Below are 18,098 nucleotides of genomic sequence, written 5' to 3'. Positions count from 1 at the left end.
TCAGAACAGAAGCACTGTAAATGTAACAGGAGGCATCAGGGATTTTTTTACTAGCCAGTCAAATTCCTGTACTAATTGAATGATAGAACAATGTACCAGACACAGTATTCTACCATTTGTGCCACAGACTTTAATTGTAGTTGTTATGTGGCAAGACAGTGGCTTGAATAAAAAAATAAGTATTGATGTTTTTAGTACAGATGAAGAATTGGACTCACACTTTTAGAATGTTGTAATGTACCAACATAACTTTCAGGTTTATTTACTTGTTTATGTAGTCTCCTGTATGTTGCTATAAACAAACTAAGATACATAGCATACTGCGGTGGTTTGCCCTGACTCTTACATTCCTCTCTTATCCATTTAGATCTCAAAGTTGGGTTTCTGAGGATGGTTATTTACTCTGAATTATTGATCAAAACATATTTTAGAGCAGAGTTCTTGTACCCAGTGTTTGATCAAGCCTGGTATGTTCTCACCAATTGTAGCTTATTCATTGAAGAGTCTTACTCACCTGAACAAAAAGGCAAAAGAGCCACAGGCTTACTCTCATAATTTCTGGCAGTTTTCTTTCCCATTGTCCACAGTTAAAATAAACCAATTCTACGCCTCAATGAGAAGTTTGGCTTTAAGACAATCATTATAATGTGAACAAACATAAATTAAATTTTCATATCTTTCCTGGAGAAAATACAATACACCAAAAATTTTCCAAATGTCTTGCTTATGTAGAAGACATTTTCAGTAATTGCTATGTTTTTGCCATCTTATGGCATAATCTCTTATACTGACCACGACACAGAATGATCTCTCCGATACAGAGCTGGGAGGACCCTGGGTTAGGCATCCTATCATTTAGTAGCATTTCCATGCTTTTGGTAGGGTTGCCTTTCTCACAGCAGAATTCATGTTACAGTATTATTTACTGTTCTTTTATATGTAAACCAAATAAATAGAATACACCAGGGAATCAAACCTTAGGTCCTCCCTGTTTGGTTGAGCATATTAGCAAGTGTGTCAAAAGGAGGAAAAATACTCGAGTGAAATGTCCTTTCTGGAAGCCATTGAATTTGTACCCATGTACAGGCAACCCTGAAACACTTGAAATGACACTGCAAATGAGCACAGTATATAGTTAAAACATACCTGGAATTCATTCTGCCAGCAAGAACCACAGAATAATGTTTAAGCAGTAAAAATAAAGGAAAGGCATTAAAAGAAATGTATTAATAATTTAATATTGAAATCATAATTAACATACTATTTTTTTTCAAATTGTTATTAAACTGTAAACTTAGCCAAATCTTTACAATCAGTCCCTGAATTTTCAGTTCTTAAATTTCCCATCTGTATATGTGTATGCTACAGGTATGGACTTGGAAGCTACTTGGACCTGTGACTCATAGTCTTCCTTAGAACTAAGATGCATTTTAAAACAGTGGCCAAGATTTTTAGAAATGGTTAGCTCAGCTGTCCATAATTAGGAAGCTGATTTTGGAGCTTGATGTTTTCTGAACTTTTAAGATGTCAGAAGCTACGTCTGGTTGCTCAGCAACTCAGTATCTGGCCACTGTGATTTTAATATCATATTATTTTTCAGTGTGCCACCTTCTGTCACCAAAGGAGTTTAAATTGAGGTTGCTAATACAAAAAAATCTGAGCAAAGCAAGCATTTCTTCCACTAATGTCTCCCCAGTGGAGCAGGGTTTTTGCACAGTTATCTTTCATGCATGTTTGCACAGTTATAACCTCTCATCCACCTTACTTCTTTATAATCTAATGGCATGGATTTGTGGTTAGCTGGCTGCAAGGATAATCTTGGCTGATATGAAATCACACTGTTACTGTTGTTCTCCTCAGGTTTTCAAAATAACATATTTCCCTGTGGCTGCAAATTAAGCCTTAAAGCCATGAACACACATCCTGTAGAACAGTGTAAAGTAAGTTCTTGCCATGTACATCTGTGTCAGTATGGATGCCACCAGCAGAGCTCTCTGTCTGTGTGCCCTCTGAGTCTTGAATCTGTTTTTTCTCTGGATATTTATAATAAATCTGATATTTTAAATAGTAATACTCCTGCACTTGGCTTTCTGTCTGAGAAAGAGTTGTTTTTTCTTCTTTAGTAAGAATCTGTGTGTGGATGACGGCCTTTTTTTCCTCACAAATTTTCTTGGGCCATGAGAATCGTCATCCTGTAAGAGAAGCAGGCACTGCAGTTTTGGGAAGCTGAGTGACAGAAGAATCATAGCTGAAACCATGGCTTCTTACAGAACTGAGATTTATTGTAAACATCTGTCTAAAACCCACTTAATTAACAACACCTCTAGAAGGTGCTCATACCAGCTTCTTTTCTTCTCTTGTGCATCTCCTGTAACTTATTATTGTCTAAATTTCACTCTGATCAGAGTCCTGCGTCCCAAGAGGAAAAGTTTCAAATTAGTTTAGTTTTACCTGGTCGGTAGATCCTATTTTTTTAAGAAAGTATTGCAGTCATAATTGAAGTCGTAATTGAAGGAGGGGTTCGTTTTTTGTACTACAGAAGGATATGTTATGCTATAGGTATTTTCATTCCTTCTACCTTGTACTTTATTTCATGGTTTGTGTATAAGATGCAACGTAATGAGCAGTTCATGGGGGGCATGTGACAGATGCATTCTGTTTTAATAGGAAGCCCAGAATCCAACAAAAGGGTGGATGACTTCAGATTACTTATCTCCCTTTCATAGGTTACACCTAAACCAGAAATGTCCACTAGAAGTCAACAAGATATGAATGCATGCTTTTTTTATCATATTTTAGAGAGGAAGGGAGGTTTCTCTTGACTCAAAGGTCTTCTGGGTGAGGTCTTCTCAGCCTTTTTCTTATGACACATTTCCTTTCTCCCTTAAGTGTTCTGTGAATGTATTTTCATTTTGCTTTGTGGGTTTTTTTTTTTCTGTGGGGCATCCAGAAATCTCCTGTGAGAATAACAGATACATTTTTTCACATTCTGAGGAAGGATGCAATGAATCAGATTTTGCTGTAGGAAAAAGCTGTTTTTCAAAATGTGTCTTTTATTTCTACAACCTATTGTATCTTCTAGGTCGCTTCTCAGGTTTTTATAAGTTCCCTGAATACATGAAAGCAGGATTTATTCAGGAGGAGAGAGAACACTTGACTGACTTTTTAATTTGTTCAAAATGTTGATTTAAAGTTAATTAATTACTGAGTTTATATGCCTTTTCAATTGCTCTGATTTAGATTTTCTTTTTGTGCACAGAGGCCTGAAATGTGAATGCTGCATGTTATTTTTAGAAGTGTCTTTGCCTTTGTTCATTAACTGAGTGTTAGCTGTGATATACTCCAGTATCATGAGTGTTAGCTGTGATATACTCCAGTCTTTGTGGCAGACTTGTTAGAATTCTCAGGCAATATGTGATATCTCTCAACAACATTTTGTGATGAAGGCAGGGATATTGAATCTTTATTGAAGATGCTCTTTCTCTAGAATACTGTTCAAATGCCCAACTTATGTAAGCCTTAAAGAAGGAAGCTAGTTTTTTGTATTAAAGTTTGGATACTGGGTGCTGGAGTGCACATTTTACTGCTGTATGCTGCCAAATCAAGAGGCTGAGGACTATTTAGACAGTTGGCATGGGGCAGTATTTTGATAAGGTCAAAGAGTAGCTGTGTGTCTCTCTTTGTTGATACAGATAAATAATTATTGATAAACCAATTAATTATGGATATTATATTTGTTTTATTTGTTTCTGTGTTTCACATCAAGTTCATGTAGGAATTGCTTATTTTGGCTGTAAATACTTCATGGTAATTACAAAAATTTTCCATTAGGCTTTTAGTATCTATTTTTTGTCCTTTTTTCTCAGTCATTCTGCCTGACATTTTAGTTAGAAACTGATTTATTTCATTTATGATTATCTATGGATGTTGAGTATTTATGGTTATCATGGGGTCTTTTTACTCTGTTCATGGAACCATATAGAAATATTTTATTTTGTCTTACTCTTTGGCCGGAGAGTTGCCTGTTAGTCTGGGATGGTTAAACACTTAAACTTGGCTTTACATTTTTCACAGGTTAAGGTTGCTGGCACAGACAGATAATGACCATCAAGCTTGTCCAATAACAAAGAAAATGAGTGCATTTCAGTTCTTTGTCTAAGGAGCGCGCTGTAGTTCCTTTGTCTGAGCAGCAGCTGTGTGAAGTATTCTCAAGATAATTCACCACAGACTGCAATGCTATCTGAAATGGGAAAGATTGTATAAAATAACTGTCTCTGTAGTAAGTCTCTTTCTTCTATGTGGAGCAAAGAAACAGAGAAATTACTGAATAATACTGCTAAGTGCTGCCAATGCCACATACTGGGTTTCCATGAAGAAATTCAGAGAAAATAGGTGAAAGATATAGTTGCTGTTTGGAAAGTGTAAGTGAAATAAAAAAAAACCAAGCTTCCTTAGGTGGTTTATATGCTGGAAAAGTTACAACAAATATCATAGAGAATTTAACCAGTTTACATCTTTATAAATATAGCAAATAGGGTAAATGTAGCTTTAGTAAAAGAGAAACACTGCTTTACAACTCCCTTACAGCGCTCTTGATGCTTTCATCAAACAGATGGGTGTGATCTGCCTGATACAGTCTGTCTGGGTTTCCATAAAAAGCTTCCAAGTTCCCTCATCAAGAATTTCATAAGGAAACCAAGTCTAACTTCCATAATAAATAAGGTCATCTTACTGTTAAATAGCAGACACTAAAGAAACGAAAAGAGAGATTGCAGGTTAGGACTAAATTATCTTCTCATCTAGTGGTGAAATGTTGCAGCAGCCTTGGAGTATTTGACCATCCCTGTTGATCACATTAAGAAGTGACCTGAAAAAGAAACAATAAAGTGAGGAATGTTGTTGCTCCTACTTGAGTTATCTGGATAGCAATGAATAAGACTGAGTATGAAGAGCAACAGATGAAAGACCTTATGAGATGGAGAGTGCTGTGAGCACTTGCAGATGAAAATAGTTAAATTCAGTGTGGGGAAGGGTGAAGTGGTATTCATGAGAAAAGGCCACTCTGAATTTTCCCTAAGACCTTTTAAGATACTTATCTCTCTCTCAGCTGGCAATAACTGATTAGGAAGATCTTCGAATCAGAAGACTTTTTTGTTTGAAAAATGTCGTCTCAAAGTTCAATGCAATCAAAAAAGCAAATCAGATTCAGAGTATTTTAGGAGAGGTAAAAATGGTAAGAAGATAGCTTTATTATCACCCCTACATTGTGAGCTTTTTTATGCCATCTTAAATACTAAAACATTTTAATTTGTATATTACAGAGATATATATAATAATAGTATATTACAGTATATATATAATATTACTGTATATATATATATATAAATATATATATATATAATTACATTAAGGATATTACAGAATAGGATGAGACTCATGGAAGGACATCAAGGGTGAATAAAGGTGTGGAGTAGTTTAGTACAGGGTCGATGGTGCAACTTAAGTAAACTATGATTCTTCATCTTGAGAAAGTAACTGAAGCCTATGGATAAGGATTTGTCTTTTCATCCAGCCATTACAGGAGTATTTGGAGCTAATAGGAAACAGGCAAACTCTCAAAGTCAAAGCACATGGGTCTTCATTGAACTGGTCCACCAAGGTTGTTATGGACACTAAAAGTTATGAGCTTAAGAGGAGACTGAACAAATGCTGCAAGGAAGACAAATCCATTATGAATTTTGAAGGATAAATCACACCAAGAAGTCCCTAAAATGAAGATTGTTGGTGACCACAGAAGTATTTGGGAGAAGGTAGTATTGAACATACCTTTCCTCTTCTGCTGTCCTGTAGGTACCTGCCGCAGTCTAATAAAGAAACCTGAGCAGAACCCTTGATCTAACACATGCAGCTATTTTTGGAGAATACTGAAGAGAGTTGTACCTAAGTAATTGTCTCATATGATCTGATGTCACTCCAGAAAAGTCACTGGCAGCATTCACAATGACTTCACTAGGTCTTCTTATCAGTGGTAATTTGATGACCAGAAAAACGTGTTTGTCATTAAAAACAGAAACAGCTGCCTCTGATTGCTATTCTCATTCATCAGTTTCTTTTTTGTACTCCTAAGTGCAAAACTGCATTTGCAGAATGAAGCTAGAAGTTTTGCCAGTAAATCATAGGACCAATAAGAATTTTGCACCATAAACCCTAAAGCAACCTGGTATGCATTTTATGACTTGGTAGCGTAACTTCAGTACCAAAGAGCCCCACAAGACTCAAAGAGCAGCACAACGCCATATTTGCAGGCCCCTTGGTCTGCATCTCAAAATACTAAGATGTACTTATCAGCTCGTATTACAGGTGGCTGGAAGCTGTATAGGTGATGTCCAGTGGACAGGACATTTGCCTTTCACTGATAAAATACAAAGCAGCATGAAAGATGTGATCCCTTTGCATTTCAAATCTGTATCAGATCCAGGTGCATGCCAGATATTGTTCTCTAGGTTGCAGGTCCTCTGAGGAAGGAACTATTGAGACAATTTTGCCTTGTGCAGTGACGGGGCTATTGATTTACTTAGAAAATGATGATATTTCTACCTTTCAGGAGATAGAAAGTCAATGTCTTTGGGTGTTCCCTCTGTCTATTTACTTTCACTTGAAGGACCACGCAATATTTTTTTTAAGGGTATATAAGGGCAGAGCTTTTCCTAATGACTTTCACTTAATGGTCTGGTCAAAAAAGCCATGTACAAACTGTTGCCCTTTACAAACATAAAATTTTGTGATAACTTACGTTAAGTTTTATAGAAACAATAGTCTCTGTAGCCTGTCATATACCTGAAAAGTTTTATATATTTCCTATTTCCACTGGAACTGAACCTGGCTATTTCTATACTATCCTAATAGAGACCATTACCTAGAGTGTACAGAACCTTTAGTAGAATTTAGAAATTAGTAGAAACAAGAGTGAGTAATAAAAGAAATCTGTGGTCTTTAAAATGCCCTATAACAAGGTAAATGACTAAGAAATTAAAACTCAGCAATTAATTTCCACTTTGAAGGTGTTTTGTTTATTTTTAACGAGCTTTAAAAATGGCATTCAGTTCATTCTCAGAAAGAGAAATATCCAGATTTGTTCATGTCTTACAAAACAATAATCAGATGGCAAACATGAAGCCAGCAGACAGCACATCAGATAATGTTTGCTGTGCAGTTTGGATGCTTAATTTAGCTAACAGCTGCACTTAGGTTTGGATAAATGATGCAGGCCCAAATTAAAAGAAAACAATAAAGTGCAATGATGGCTGAAGGCTTATCTTGCTGTCATGTAAAGCATGAAATTTAGGAAGGCTAAAAAAAGCTGCTAGAGAAATTTATACTTCTTTTTATTATAGGAAAAACTCCAAAATTTAATTCTGGTATATGCACACTTAAACACATTAATTCTTTTAAACTAGTTATTAAAAACTACAGCTTAAATGATACATGCAGGGTAGTGACTACTTGCTCAACATCTTCAAAGAGTATCAGAGTGCAGGGTATGTTGTATTTACTACTGTATTACAGAATTTCCTTCTCTGTGCCTCTAAAGAAATTTTGTTGTTTCAGTCCAAATTGCTACCCATCTTCTTTATTGCTCCTAATGCTCAACTTCATATTGCTGAATATTTATTTACTAACACCATGTGTCTCATTAAAAAATTATTTAAAAAAATGGCAGAAAGCATTTCAATAACTTTAGGCAGCTCTCTTTTTAGGCAGCCAACTTGTTTTCCAGCAGCCTTTTTTGTCCCTCCTTTTCTTTCAACTTTTTTTTCCTGTAATTTTAAATAGACTAAGGTGTCACAGTGTGATGAATAATTTAAAAGGAGTCTAAGATTTCTCTGTCAAGAAGCAATTAGCAACAATGGGTTATATTTTTTCCTGAAGCTTGGCCAGTTGAAACTAGATGGTAGTTCAGAATTTCAGTAGAGGTTTTTAACAAGAATGTACAGCCTCTCAGAAGTGCAGCTGGAGATGAGACTCATTTTGCAACACCCCTTTGAGAATATCTTTACTCAGATAATGTTCACAGTCAATTAATAGGTTTTGCACCAGAAGAATTTAAAATTTTGAGGTCTGCTGTAAAATTATGTCTTTTTACATTGTAAGAAGAATCCACTGCTTTTTTGCAGTTTCAGAAATAGGGGTTTTGCAACTTTGTCTGGGAAGCAGAAGCAATGTCAGTTCAGTGGTGATTTAAATAGTTTACCTGCTTTAAGTGAAGGTTGGATTTTTGTGAAATGCTGAGTGCTTCACAGTTTGATTTGGATAGGCTGTTACTTTAGAGGGGTTGGAGAATGTAATTATAAAATTTTGTAAGCTTCCTCCATAGTCTCCTTTTCTGTTGTTTTTTCAAAAATAGTCTAGTCCTGCACTCTAACCTTTCTAGCTATAACTTCTGAATTGACATCAAAGTTGGAGTGATCTGGTGATGGTTAATGTATATGTAAGAACACAAGCAAGGTGAGCTTACAGTGTCTTTATATTACAATTTAACATACATAACATAATAATCATGCAAAAATGCAAGATTTGTTTGGCAGGAGGACTTCCTTTTTTTTTAAGAAAACATATGTCTTGAGACTTGAATCCTTGAATTATGTGCAAGAAAAAGTCTTGGAATAGTCTTTTTGCCAGCATCAATAGTGTTCTTGGTCTTTTGGTCTTTTGCAATAATCCAGTTGCTTCTGGCTGTGAGTTCATGGTTCACCTGCCAACTGTTTCTGAACAGGCTATACTACCTGCCTCGGGAATGATACCACAACTTACCATCTGGTGAGATCATGATAGCATCACTTGACCTCCACATGTGGTGTCTGTCAAGCACTTCATTGAAAACTGGCAAGGCATTAGGGCCAGAACATACTGTTCTATGCAGCCCTGAATTTTGGCTGGGTTGCAATGCTCAGTAAGTAAACTTCATCTGGCTTGCAAGTCTCAGACAAATAGAACAGGCTGATGTCATCGTAAGCTTTAACTCTCATTAAAGAATAAAGTATGTGTCAAGTAATTATGAGGCTTTGTTGGGTGCAGTATTTAAGGGAAGTTAATAGACAAAGATTATTTTGAGCAAAGAGACTTCTGAAGAGCTGGCATTCAATGAGTGATGAAAAATGACCCTAGCACCGTGCTTAATTTGGAAACTGGGTCTGCATCACTTTTCAGACTTTGCTTCTAACTCCACTTTATATAGAACCTAAATTAAAAAAATAAAAATTACAGAATAGAAAAATTTACAAAGTAAATGTGTGCTGCGTCAATTTGGTTTAATTTTATGGCTTAATAGCATAGTCATCGTTTAGCCAAATAAGAAAATAAGGGAAAATATCACAGGTATGATATAAAAAAAAATTTGTTCTGTACTACTTCAAGCTATTTTTTACAGAATTGTGGAATTCTTAGAGATGGAAGGGACATTTGGAGATCATCAAGTCCACCCCCCCTGCCCAGGCAGGGTCCCCTAGAGCAGGTTACACAGGAACACTTCCAGAGGGGTTCTGTCCCAGACAGGGAGACTCCACAACCTCCCTGAGCAACCTGTTCCAATGCTCTGCCACTCTCAAGGTAAAGAAGCTCTTCCTCATGTTGAGGTGTAATTTTGTGTGTTTTAGTTTATGGCCATTACTCCTCATCCTGTCACAGGGCAACACAGTAAAGAATCTGGCACCATCCTCTTTAAAGTTTCCATAGGTCACTTAGAGAAATAGGCACCTCATTTTGTTTGCAGTATGCCTGTCCTAATGAGAGTATAATTTCTTACCTCCTGAGACCCAGCAGACAGCCCCTGAGCTGTTAGCCCAAGTGTGGCTAACAACTGTGCCATGATAGGTTCCTCAAACAAGTTTTCATAGCAGAATCTATCTGTAATTTTGGATAATAAAGTTTTACACTTGTGGGGGGTAACTTGATGTGGAGCCATGGTATCCTACAGTCCAAGTAATATATCTGATTGACACTGTGGTACCAGTTTGCTATTCTCCCCTATTTGGAAATACAGGGGCTTTTGGCTGGCATTCATAAGTACTGGAAAGATCTAGGCTTGAGTGGGAATTTGAAGGGAGCAGTGGGAAGGCATGTTGAAAACAAGTTGATTGTTAAGGGCCCCTTCTAAAACAAATCATTCTATGGTCCTATCAAATCAGAAAGGAATCAAAAACTATCACTAGATATACTGCCTTAAGCATGTTTCCCAGGCATTCTATGTGCCTGTGGAAGGAGAAGGCTGATAGAAGGGGGTAGAACACTGGAAATCAGATATGTTTTTCTCTAAATTGAGAAGACTGCCAAGGTGATTACCTAGGACTTAGTGTTAAGCATTATAAATTTCACTTGTCTATTTCTACAAAAGAAAATTCTAAGTCTAGAGGAAAACCTAAAAGCTCCAGGGAAGGATGTCACTTATTGGAAGTAGAAAGGATACTCTTCTCCTTTTTCCTTGTCAAATACTTGTGGGAATTCCCTTCCATGTTCTAGCCCTAACAGATTTTAGGCTACAGCACTTTGTTTTGGCAAAAAAACTGGAAGATCTGCCCATCATCCAGCCTATAATCCAGGATGTGAGACTGAGAAAGAAAAGGTAATATATAAAATTCTTGGTCTAGTGCCTTTCCAAAAAGCAGTCACTTAAAAAGATCACATTGATCATATCAAATTCATTGACAAAATTGTCAGAAGTAATATGAACTGCACTACTACTATGCATCTTACAGTCTTATTTATGTTCATTTGTTCTGTTAATTGTAGAGTTCTAACCAAAAAGGTGTGCACAAATATGAGATTAAAATCTGGAGGATGATTTTGCCTTTTTTGTTTAACTTCTCTAGAGGAGAAATAAATATTGGTAGCAAATCAGTTTGTGGTGGTTTTAGAATGTGATTTTTAAGAGTTTGAGGGGGTTTTGTTGGTCCCCCCCCACAAATGAAGACATAAATGAGGAGAATTACATTGTATTCTGAGAAACAGAGGAAGTTCAATTCTTTGCCAAAGCAAACATCCGCAGACTTGTGTAGTCTACATGTTTCAATGCATGTGAAAATATTTGGTGTTGTAGAGTGATTTCCTTGAGTGGAAATAATACTCTAGCTAAGAAATGAGATTTTGCAAAGAAGGAAGTCACAGCTATCTTAGTAATTTAGCATCTCAGATTTGTTTATGGATAGTTTCCTGTCTGACACATTTAACTGAACAAGTTAAAGGGTTTAAAGATTAGAACGACATTAATTTTTAACTGTCCTTGACTGTGACAATTCACAAGGGTGTGTTCTATAAAAACAGATGGAAAAATGAGCTTGCCCCTTCACCTTTTACTGGCTTTCTTGTGTTAACTGATTTAGCTTTCTGTCACCAATCAGCCAAGTATTCAAGGACATACTTGCCTTTTGTCTTCTTCGTTTTGTGAATAAAATATCACAAGAACATAGCAATTTCTGTAAAATCCAGTAATACTAAGCTTTTATCTGTTATTGAACAAAGGTGTTTTTACAGCCAGAGTCTGATTCTTGATAATCAATATTAAATTGTTAGAAAATTCCGTTTAACACCAAAGTTATATAACAAAAAAATTAATCTGAAATTAAGCATTTTAGGCAAAATTATGCAAAATATTGTGATATTTGATTAAAATATTAGTGGTAGGGGTATTTTCAGAAGGCAGATGCAGTTTGCACTCTAGTTCTAAGACAATTTTCCCAGAGTGCCTGACCTCTTCCAGCAGCAGGGTACAGCTGAGGCAGGGAGTACAGCTGGGATGCAGCCGTCAGGAGAGACAGACACCTGCACAGTACAGGGAAGCATGGTGCAGAGTTTCAAAGTCAGGAGAAAGCCACCTAATGTTGTGTTGTGAGGACTGAAACATGGTTATCCTATTCCAAGAGTTGCTTGCTATTATTGTGGACTTAAGTTGGCAGTAGCTTGGGAGTCTCCCATCTAAATCTGTTCCTCAGGAGAGTGCTGTGTCCAGAGTTACATGAAATGTCATGTCTGGTCAGTCCAAATATCAGTCCTGATATCCCTGCATACTTATTCATATGTCTTACTTAAAGCGAAGCTTTTTATTATTTATTTTATTTCCAGACTTGTAAGATCCAATGCATCAACATCATGGAAGTAAAATGACCAATGCAGAGAAACTGTTTGCTAGTAGTTATTTCTATGCATTTTACCAAAATGACAAGTTTCCTAAATAATATCCTCATTAAAAGTGTTTCAGTGTGCTAGATTTTTTATTATCTCTGTGTCTGTTGTTTTGCTAATATGATGTTGTTTTGCATGGTATCCTAGTAAATATTTTAAGTAACCCACACAGATGCATTCTGCAGTGTAAGGACATGCTTCTAGCAGACATCAGGCTGCTGTCTTTGAATGCAGTTTCTAATATACTTGTGTTTTAGTGCACTCATGTACTTGTGGATTAAACATGAATCTTTTAATCAAATGACACTACCCAATAAGGAAAGAAGGTAGGGAAGTTCAGTGGTTAATAGACAATTTTATTCAATGTAGTTTACAGTGGTCAGCATCATGAGTTGCTCATACACCCAGTTTTGAGAGCTCACTGAATTTTCCTTTGTCAATATATCCCAGTGAAAAGACTAATGATGTATGACCTGTCCAAAGAATATTAGGCACATGAATAAATGTTGTATAAGACACATTAATGTTCAGCTGGGACTTCTTGTGGTTTCTAGTTCTAGGCATATTGAAGCATCTGTTGCCCTGTGAAAATGCAGAATCAGCTGGGCAGAATAACTTTTATATCATTAAGTTTAGTGGACAGATTTATGTCTCCATTCTGCAGCTGAAAGATTTATCTGTCTGATTTTCCTAGAATGACTCCTCTTGGATCAAAACATTTTCTTCTCAACTGCTTTAAGTTATGTCATAGGAATATGTCTTTAAATCTAAACCCATAAATCTTACTAATGTACTAATCTACCACTTGTCTTGCATAGAATATTATAAAGGATTAGTGCAGTTATAGTTATATCAAGAGTTTAAAGCTGATTAATGAAACATTCGTCTTTTTCTTCAAAACTTCTTGTAAAATGGCTCTTAATTATTTCAAGATTTCTTAAATTTTTTTGTAAGGTTTGAGATGGTCCCACACATAGTTTGGGATGATGCTGTTGTTTGTTCAGTTAAAGGTTAGTTCTATTTTTTTTTTTTCCCTTTGGATTGCATTTAAACATTTCTGAAATTCAGTAGGCATTCTGACCCCACACGATATTGTCGCTAGCAGGTGTATCAGCATCTGGCTTGCTTACATCAGTGTGTGTCTAGTCAGTGTGGGATGATGGAACCACATTGTAATGAGGGTGTACTGGTGGCTGAATCTGTGTGCCCTTTTTCCAATTAGTTTTTTTTTTTACTTCTAAAAATAATTTCTATAATCATTCACTGTTTCCATAAGACAATTTGTATACAAATTAGTCAATTCCTCTATAAAATAATAAAACATTCTCATTTGTAACACTGTATAAAAAGGAAAAAGATGCAAGAGAGTATATGGACTTTCTTCACACAGCTTATATCATATGCTATACAATTTTTTATTTGCATATGCTCAACAATCATCTGACATCCCTTAAAAGCAATCCTTGTTCCAAACATTATTCTATTGCTGATATATCTATATTATCTGTAGCTGTGTTGTTTGAGCAGGAAGAAAATTGCTTTAAGGAGAATTTTGTTAAATATGAAGACTGGAAAATTCTTGGGGTTTCAAGATTTTTCCTTTTCTATGGCAAAATGATATAAGTGATAGTAAAAGAAAAAGTCAGTTGCATTAAGACAAATGTTTCTCACAATGTTTGTAAAAATATTGGAAAGATTGGTTTGGATTTTGAAACACAAACTATGCAAATTAATGGTACGCTTTCTGGCTTACAGAAGGAGGCTCAGTTTTGGAAGCCATAAACCTGCAGTGAATTTGGGCCTAGTTGGGTCTGTGGATGAAAGAAAGTTGGCATTTACCAGATGACTTAGTACTTTTATAAATAAACGTTTCTGTTAGAAAGTTTAAAAGGGAAGGGCTGACAAATACAAAACCAATGTCTGGTCTGTAAGTAGAGGACAGGCAAAGCAAAGGAGTGGAGCTCACACTGGAAATTTATCTGAGAATCTCCTTGTCTTTGAATGCTTGATGAATTTTCAGTAGTGGTGACTTTTGTTTCCTTGGGCCTCCTTTAATATTTTTCATTATTTCATATTCATTGCAACCTGACCCAAAAAAAAGACTAGACTTTTACTCCTGAGGAAACTTAAACTCAATTTACACATGCACTCTTAACAGTGTCCACAGATTGTTTGCAAGTAGGGTGACTGTGAAATGCTACTGACTGAAAATTTCAAGCATTGGCCTTGTAGGATCCTTTTCCACACAATTTTGTCGAGTAACCTCCCCATGATGTTGTTGTTATGCTCTAAATATACTCTCAAATCTTATCTAGAGCCCTCAAATTTTGGTAATTATGTTGAGCTTTCACTGTAGGAAAATACATTCAACATATTGCTCAGATATTTTGTCTGCAATATTGGAAGTATTTTTCAAAGAGCATGTGAGCCCTGAATGTGATGGGTTTTGGTTTTGTTTTTATTTTTTTTTTTTTAATTTATTATTGTACGTGGTTTTATCACTAGGGGAAGAGAAATTAAACTATTTTTCAGATTTGGGTCTTTTTGACTTCTTTTATTCATCTCTAGCTGAGTTCACGGTATTAATTATAGTCAGAACTTAATGAGCGTCTTTTCAAATTATGTATTTGTTGTAAAAGGAGCTGATCTAATAATTCCTTGTTGATAAATATAGGTGAAGCACAAGACTAAGCTAAGACTAGAAAATATTCTGTTGGAGAGGGACTTGTGTAACAAAGTTTCAATGGGAAATTACTCCAAATAATGTTGTTAAGGCTTGATTTCTTTATAAAAGAAGCAGCCAGCCATAACAAATTATTTTTGAGTTCTATTGGGTTTGTATGTACAATTGGAAGAAAGAAACAGTATGTTCTTTGTGCTTTTTCCATTTATGTTTAGCCTCATAGGTTTACTGAAATTTGGATTAAAGGAAAGATACTTTTAACAATTTTTATGACCTTCTTCTTGAACTAGACACTTCTTATGTACATTGTAGCATGGCTGGTTTTAAACAAGCTTTTCATCTTCTTTATGGTGTTTGTGAAGAATACTGGACTTAGCTGACGGTATAATAAAAGCATTTTTGTGTGCACATTTCACCAAACTTTCATTATTGCAGTCATGCACTTGCTATTTCCTATCCTATTCTTTAACTGTAGCAGCATGATCATCCATACATTTATCAGTGTTCCTCAGTAGATTTGACTAAGTAAGAATACATAGAGCTGAAAAGGATAAGCTGAATTCTAACAAGGATCCTTTCTTCATAGGAATGCAGCTAGGTGTCTTTGTGGGATTTGACTATACCAAGCTTCACTCATCTGGTAGCTGGAGAAGTGTGATTAGTGGTCTGCATAATTTTAAATGGGAAGACACATTTCCTTACTTTCTGCCTTGATTCTCAAGATTTCTTAGCTTTCTCTTAAATCACCAGTCCAACTATTTTTTATCCTAAACTAAAATGACCTTTCTGTCTGGAAAGGGAGGAGTGAAGTTGGAAGCTGCAAAATGCCATTAAAGAGCTGCAAAAGTCAAGCTTGTGAAGTGTTGGGAAAGTTCAGATGGTGCCTTGATTTAAGTTCTCCATAGCTACTGAATTTTGCAGTCTTTGTAGTAATCAAAATCCCCAAATCCCCACTTTGATAATTTTCTTTTTTTTTTCTTTTTTCTATAAGGTAATATCTTGAAGAATCAAGATGCAGAGTTAAGTGCCTACATATTGTTAGTTATTTAAAATGCAGGGCAGAAGAATGGGATTTTTTTTCAAAGTATTTGCCAATTTCTTTGATAGACAAGAATGCAGCATTAGATGGCTGTCCTTGGTGTAATTCCCCTTGGAACCAAAGCCTGATGAGTCTGTTTCACTGAACAGGGTTTCCCATGTTCAGCTCAATAGTGGGCATAAGTCCAATGTTTTTCAAATTCTGTGAAATTTGGTGACCAAAATGTAAGTCCACAAAACTGCAAATTACTCCTAATATTATTGCCCATTTACTATGCCTAACTTTGTCTAGATTAACCTCACTGTCTTTAGTCATACACTGTATCTGGTGGAAATTTAATATAAATGCTGACATAATCAATGATAGCAGGAATTAGGACCAGGACAGTTTTCTTTCCCACTTTGTTTGGTGTGAAGGTGCAGCTCATCCTGGTTGCTGTGCTGTGTCCGATGTAGTTACTACCAAGTTTCTCCCATGCAGAATGCAGGTTCATCAAGGGGTGGAGAGTATCCAATTGTCATGTGGCATAGTGGTTAAAGCATAATCCTCAAAGGTGGGAACAAAAGGATTCTTTTTTTGAAGTATAGGACCCTCCTGAGTGCTTTTAAAAAGGAAGGCTAAGTGAAGAAGACACTTTTCATAGCCTAATCTTTGTAAAATTCATTTAGTCTCAGATTTTTTTACTCAACGTAAGAAAGGAAACCTGTAAATGAGTGCCTTTCCTCAGAATTCTGGTGTTAGATTTAAGCAGTGTGAAGCTACTATTTGTTCAATGAAATCTCCCACAACAATTGTATTTTAAGGATCCATTAATCCTCTGGATTAAAGGAAATATTATGAATACAATTGTTGTCATTTTTAATTTTATTTTTTAGGCCTTTGAAATAGTAGAAAACCTATATTCTCTATATTACATACAGTAGTATTGGGACAGACAGAGCAGTTAAATCAAAGAAGTGAAGACTTTGGAGGAATGTCAGCAGCATGTCAGATGTGGGCGGCCAACATTACTCTCTGCCTCAGCAAAGCCTGGTACAGACTAGTGTTGTCAGTACCTTTCAAATATAAAAATTCCACAGATTTTCCTATACGATTTTATTATTATTGTTTTTCTGGAAAAAGGAAGTAGACCTAAGTTCCAGCAAGCTACAGAAAATGCTATGCAACCCAATGAAACTCAAGTCATTTGTATTTTCATATTCTTAAAAGTAGCATAAACAGTAATGAAGTCTGGGCATATCAGCATGTTGCAAATATTGGAAGCCAAGCTGTTACAGATCTTCAGAAGCATGTCTGTGAAGTCCAGTAGGCATGAATAGAGTACAGTGTGATCTCATATCATTATGCAAGCAAAGTCAATTCTGATTCTTCTCTCAGAAGTCCTTAGACAAGAGTTTGAGAGGAAAATAAAAGAAATGAGAAAGCATTTATTCACTCTACATGCCAGTTGGGGTATTTAACCATAATTTAAGTTTGAAGAAACAAATGGAAAAGGAAAATCATATTACAGCTCAAGCTTAACAACACACATAGTGTCCTGCTCTGCTTTGCTGAGTGTTGGGCTCTCTAGTTCTCCTTTTTCCAAAACCATCAAATGCCTATCAGACTGGTATTTTGCTGTGACTGTCTGCAGTTCTTGTCTCTTTCCTTTTCTGAGTGTAATGTTACTGTAATACTTCAATCTCTGGTTGTTGCTATAAATGCTCATTATAAATATACTGTGCTGAGAAATTAGGTCATATGGAAAACACTTTTTTTTTGGTTATTGAAAACTTACAACATCAACAAAATATGTGTTTTTACTGTGCTTATTTTTCAATTTTGTTAGATATCACAAGGAGCATCCCTGAATGATTTAAGGAAAAAGAAGAGGCGTGCCCCTCTTCCACCAGCTGTGTCTGCTCCACCCACTCCCACCATGCCAAACAGGACAGAAGACAGGGAAGACAAGAGGAAGAGCACAATGGGTGAGAGGCGTTCTTTTCTCCTGAATGACCCTATTCATGTGCTTTCAATGCTCACTGTTTGAAGTTGCCTTAATTCTGTTATGCTGTGAGATTGGAAACTTTTGTAACTCGGGGGAAAAAAACTACATTTCTCTGCAGAATGAAAGTCTGGAAATAAGTGTTTGTATATTACCTCTCTTTTTTTGTTTTTTTTTAGTGGCACCATTCAGAGCACCACAGGGTAGTAAAATGTAGA

The 18,098-nt window shown here is 35.9% G+C and overlaps 1 protein-coding gene across 9 annotated transcripts in view; it reads left to right on the top strand.

Moving 5' to 3' along the window:
* Positions 1-18,098, top strand: part of COBL (cordon-bleu WH2 repeat protein) — a 168,501-nt gene that overhangs the window by 98,881 nt on the left and 51,522 nt on the right. For all 9 annotated transcript variants that reach the window (XM_058830781.1, XM_058830782.1, XM_058830784.1 and 6 more), the window contains one exon: positions 17,725-17,863. In XM_058830781.1, coding sequence (XP_058686764.1) covers positions 17,725-17,863 — 139 coding nt within the window. The remainder of the gene's footprint in view (positions 1-17,724; positions 17,864-18,098) is intronic.

Source organism: Poecile atricapillus, chromosome 2 (genome assembly GCF_030490865.1).
Source record: "Poecile atricapillus isolate bPoeAtr1 chromosome 2, bPoeAtr1.hap1, whole genome shotgun sequence".
NCBI classification, from domain to species: Eukaryota; Metazoa; Chordata; class Aves; order Passeriformes; family Paridae; genus Poecile; species Poecile atricapillus.
Note: the sequence above shows the minus strand (reverse complement) of the source record. Positions and strands in the feature narration are given on the sequence as shown.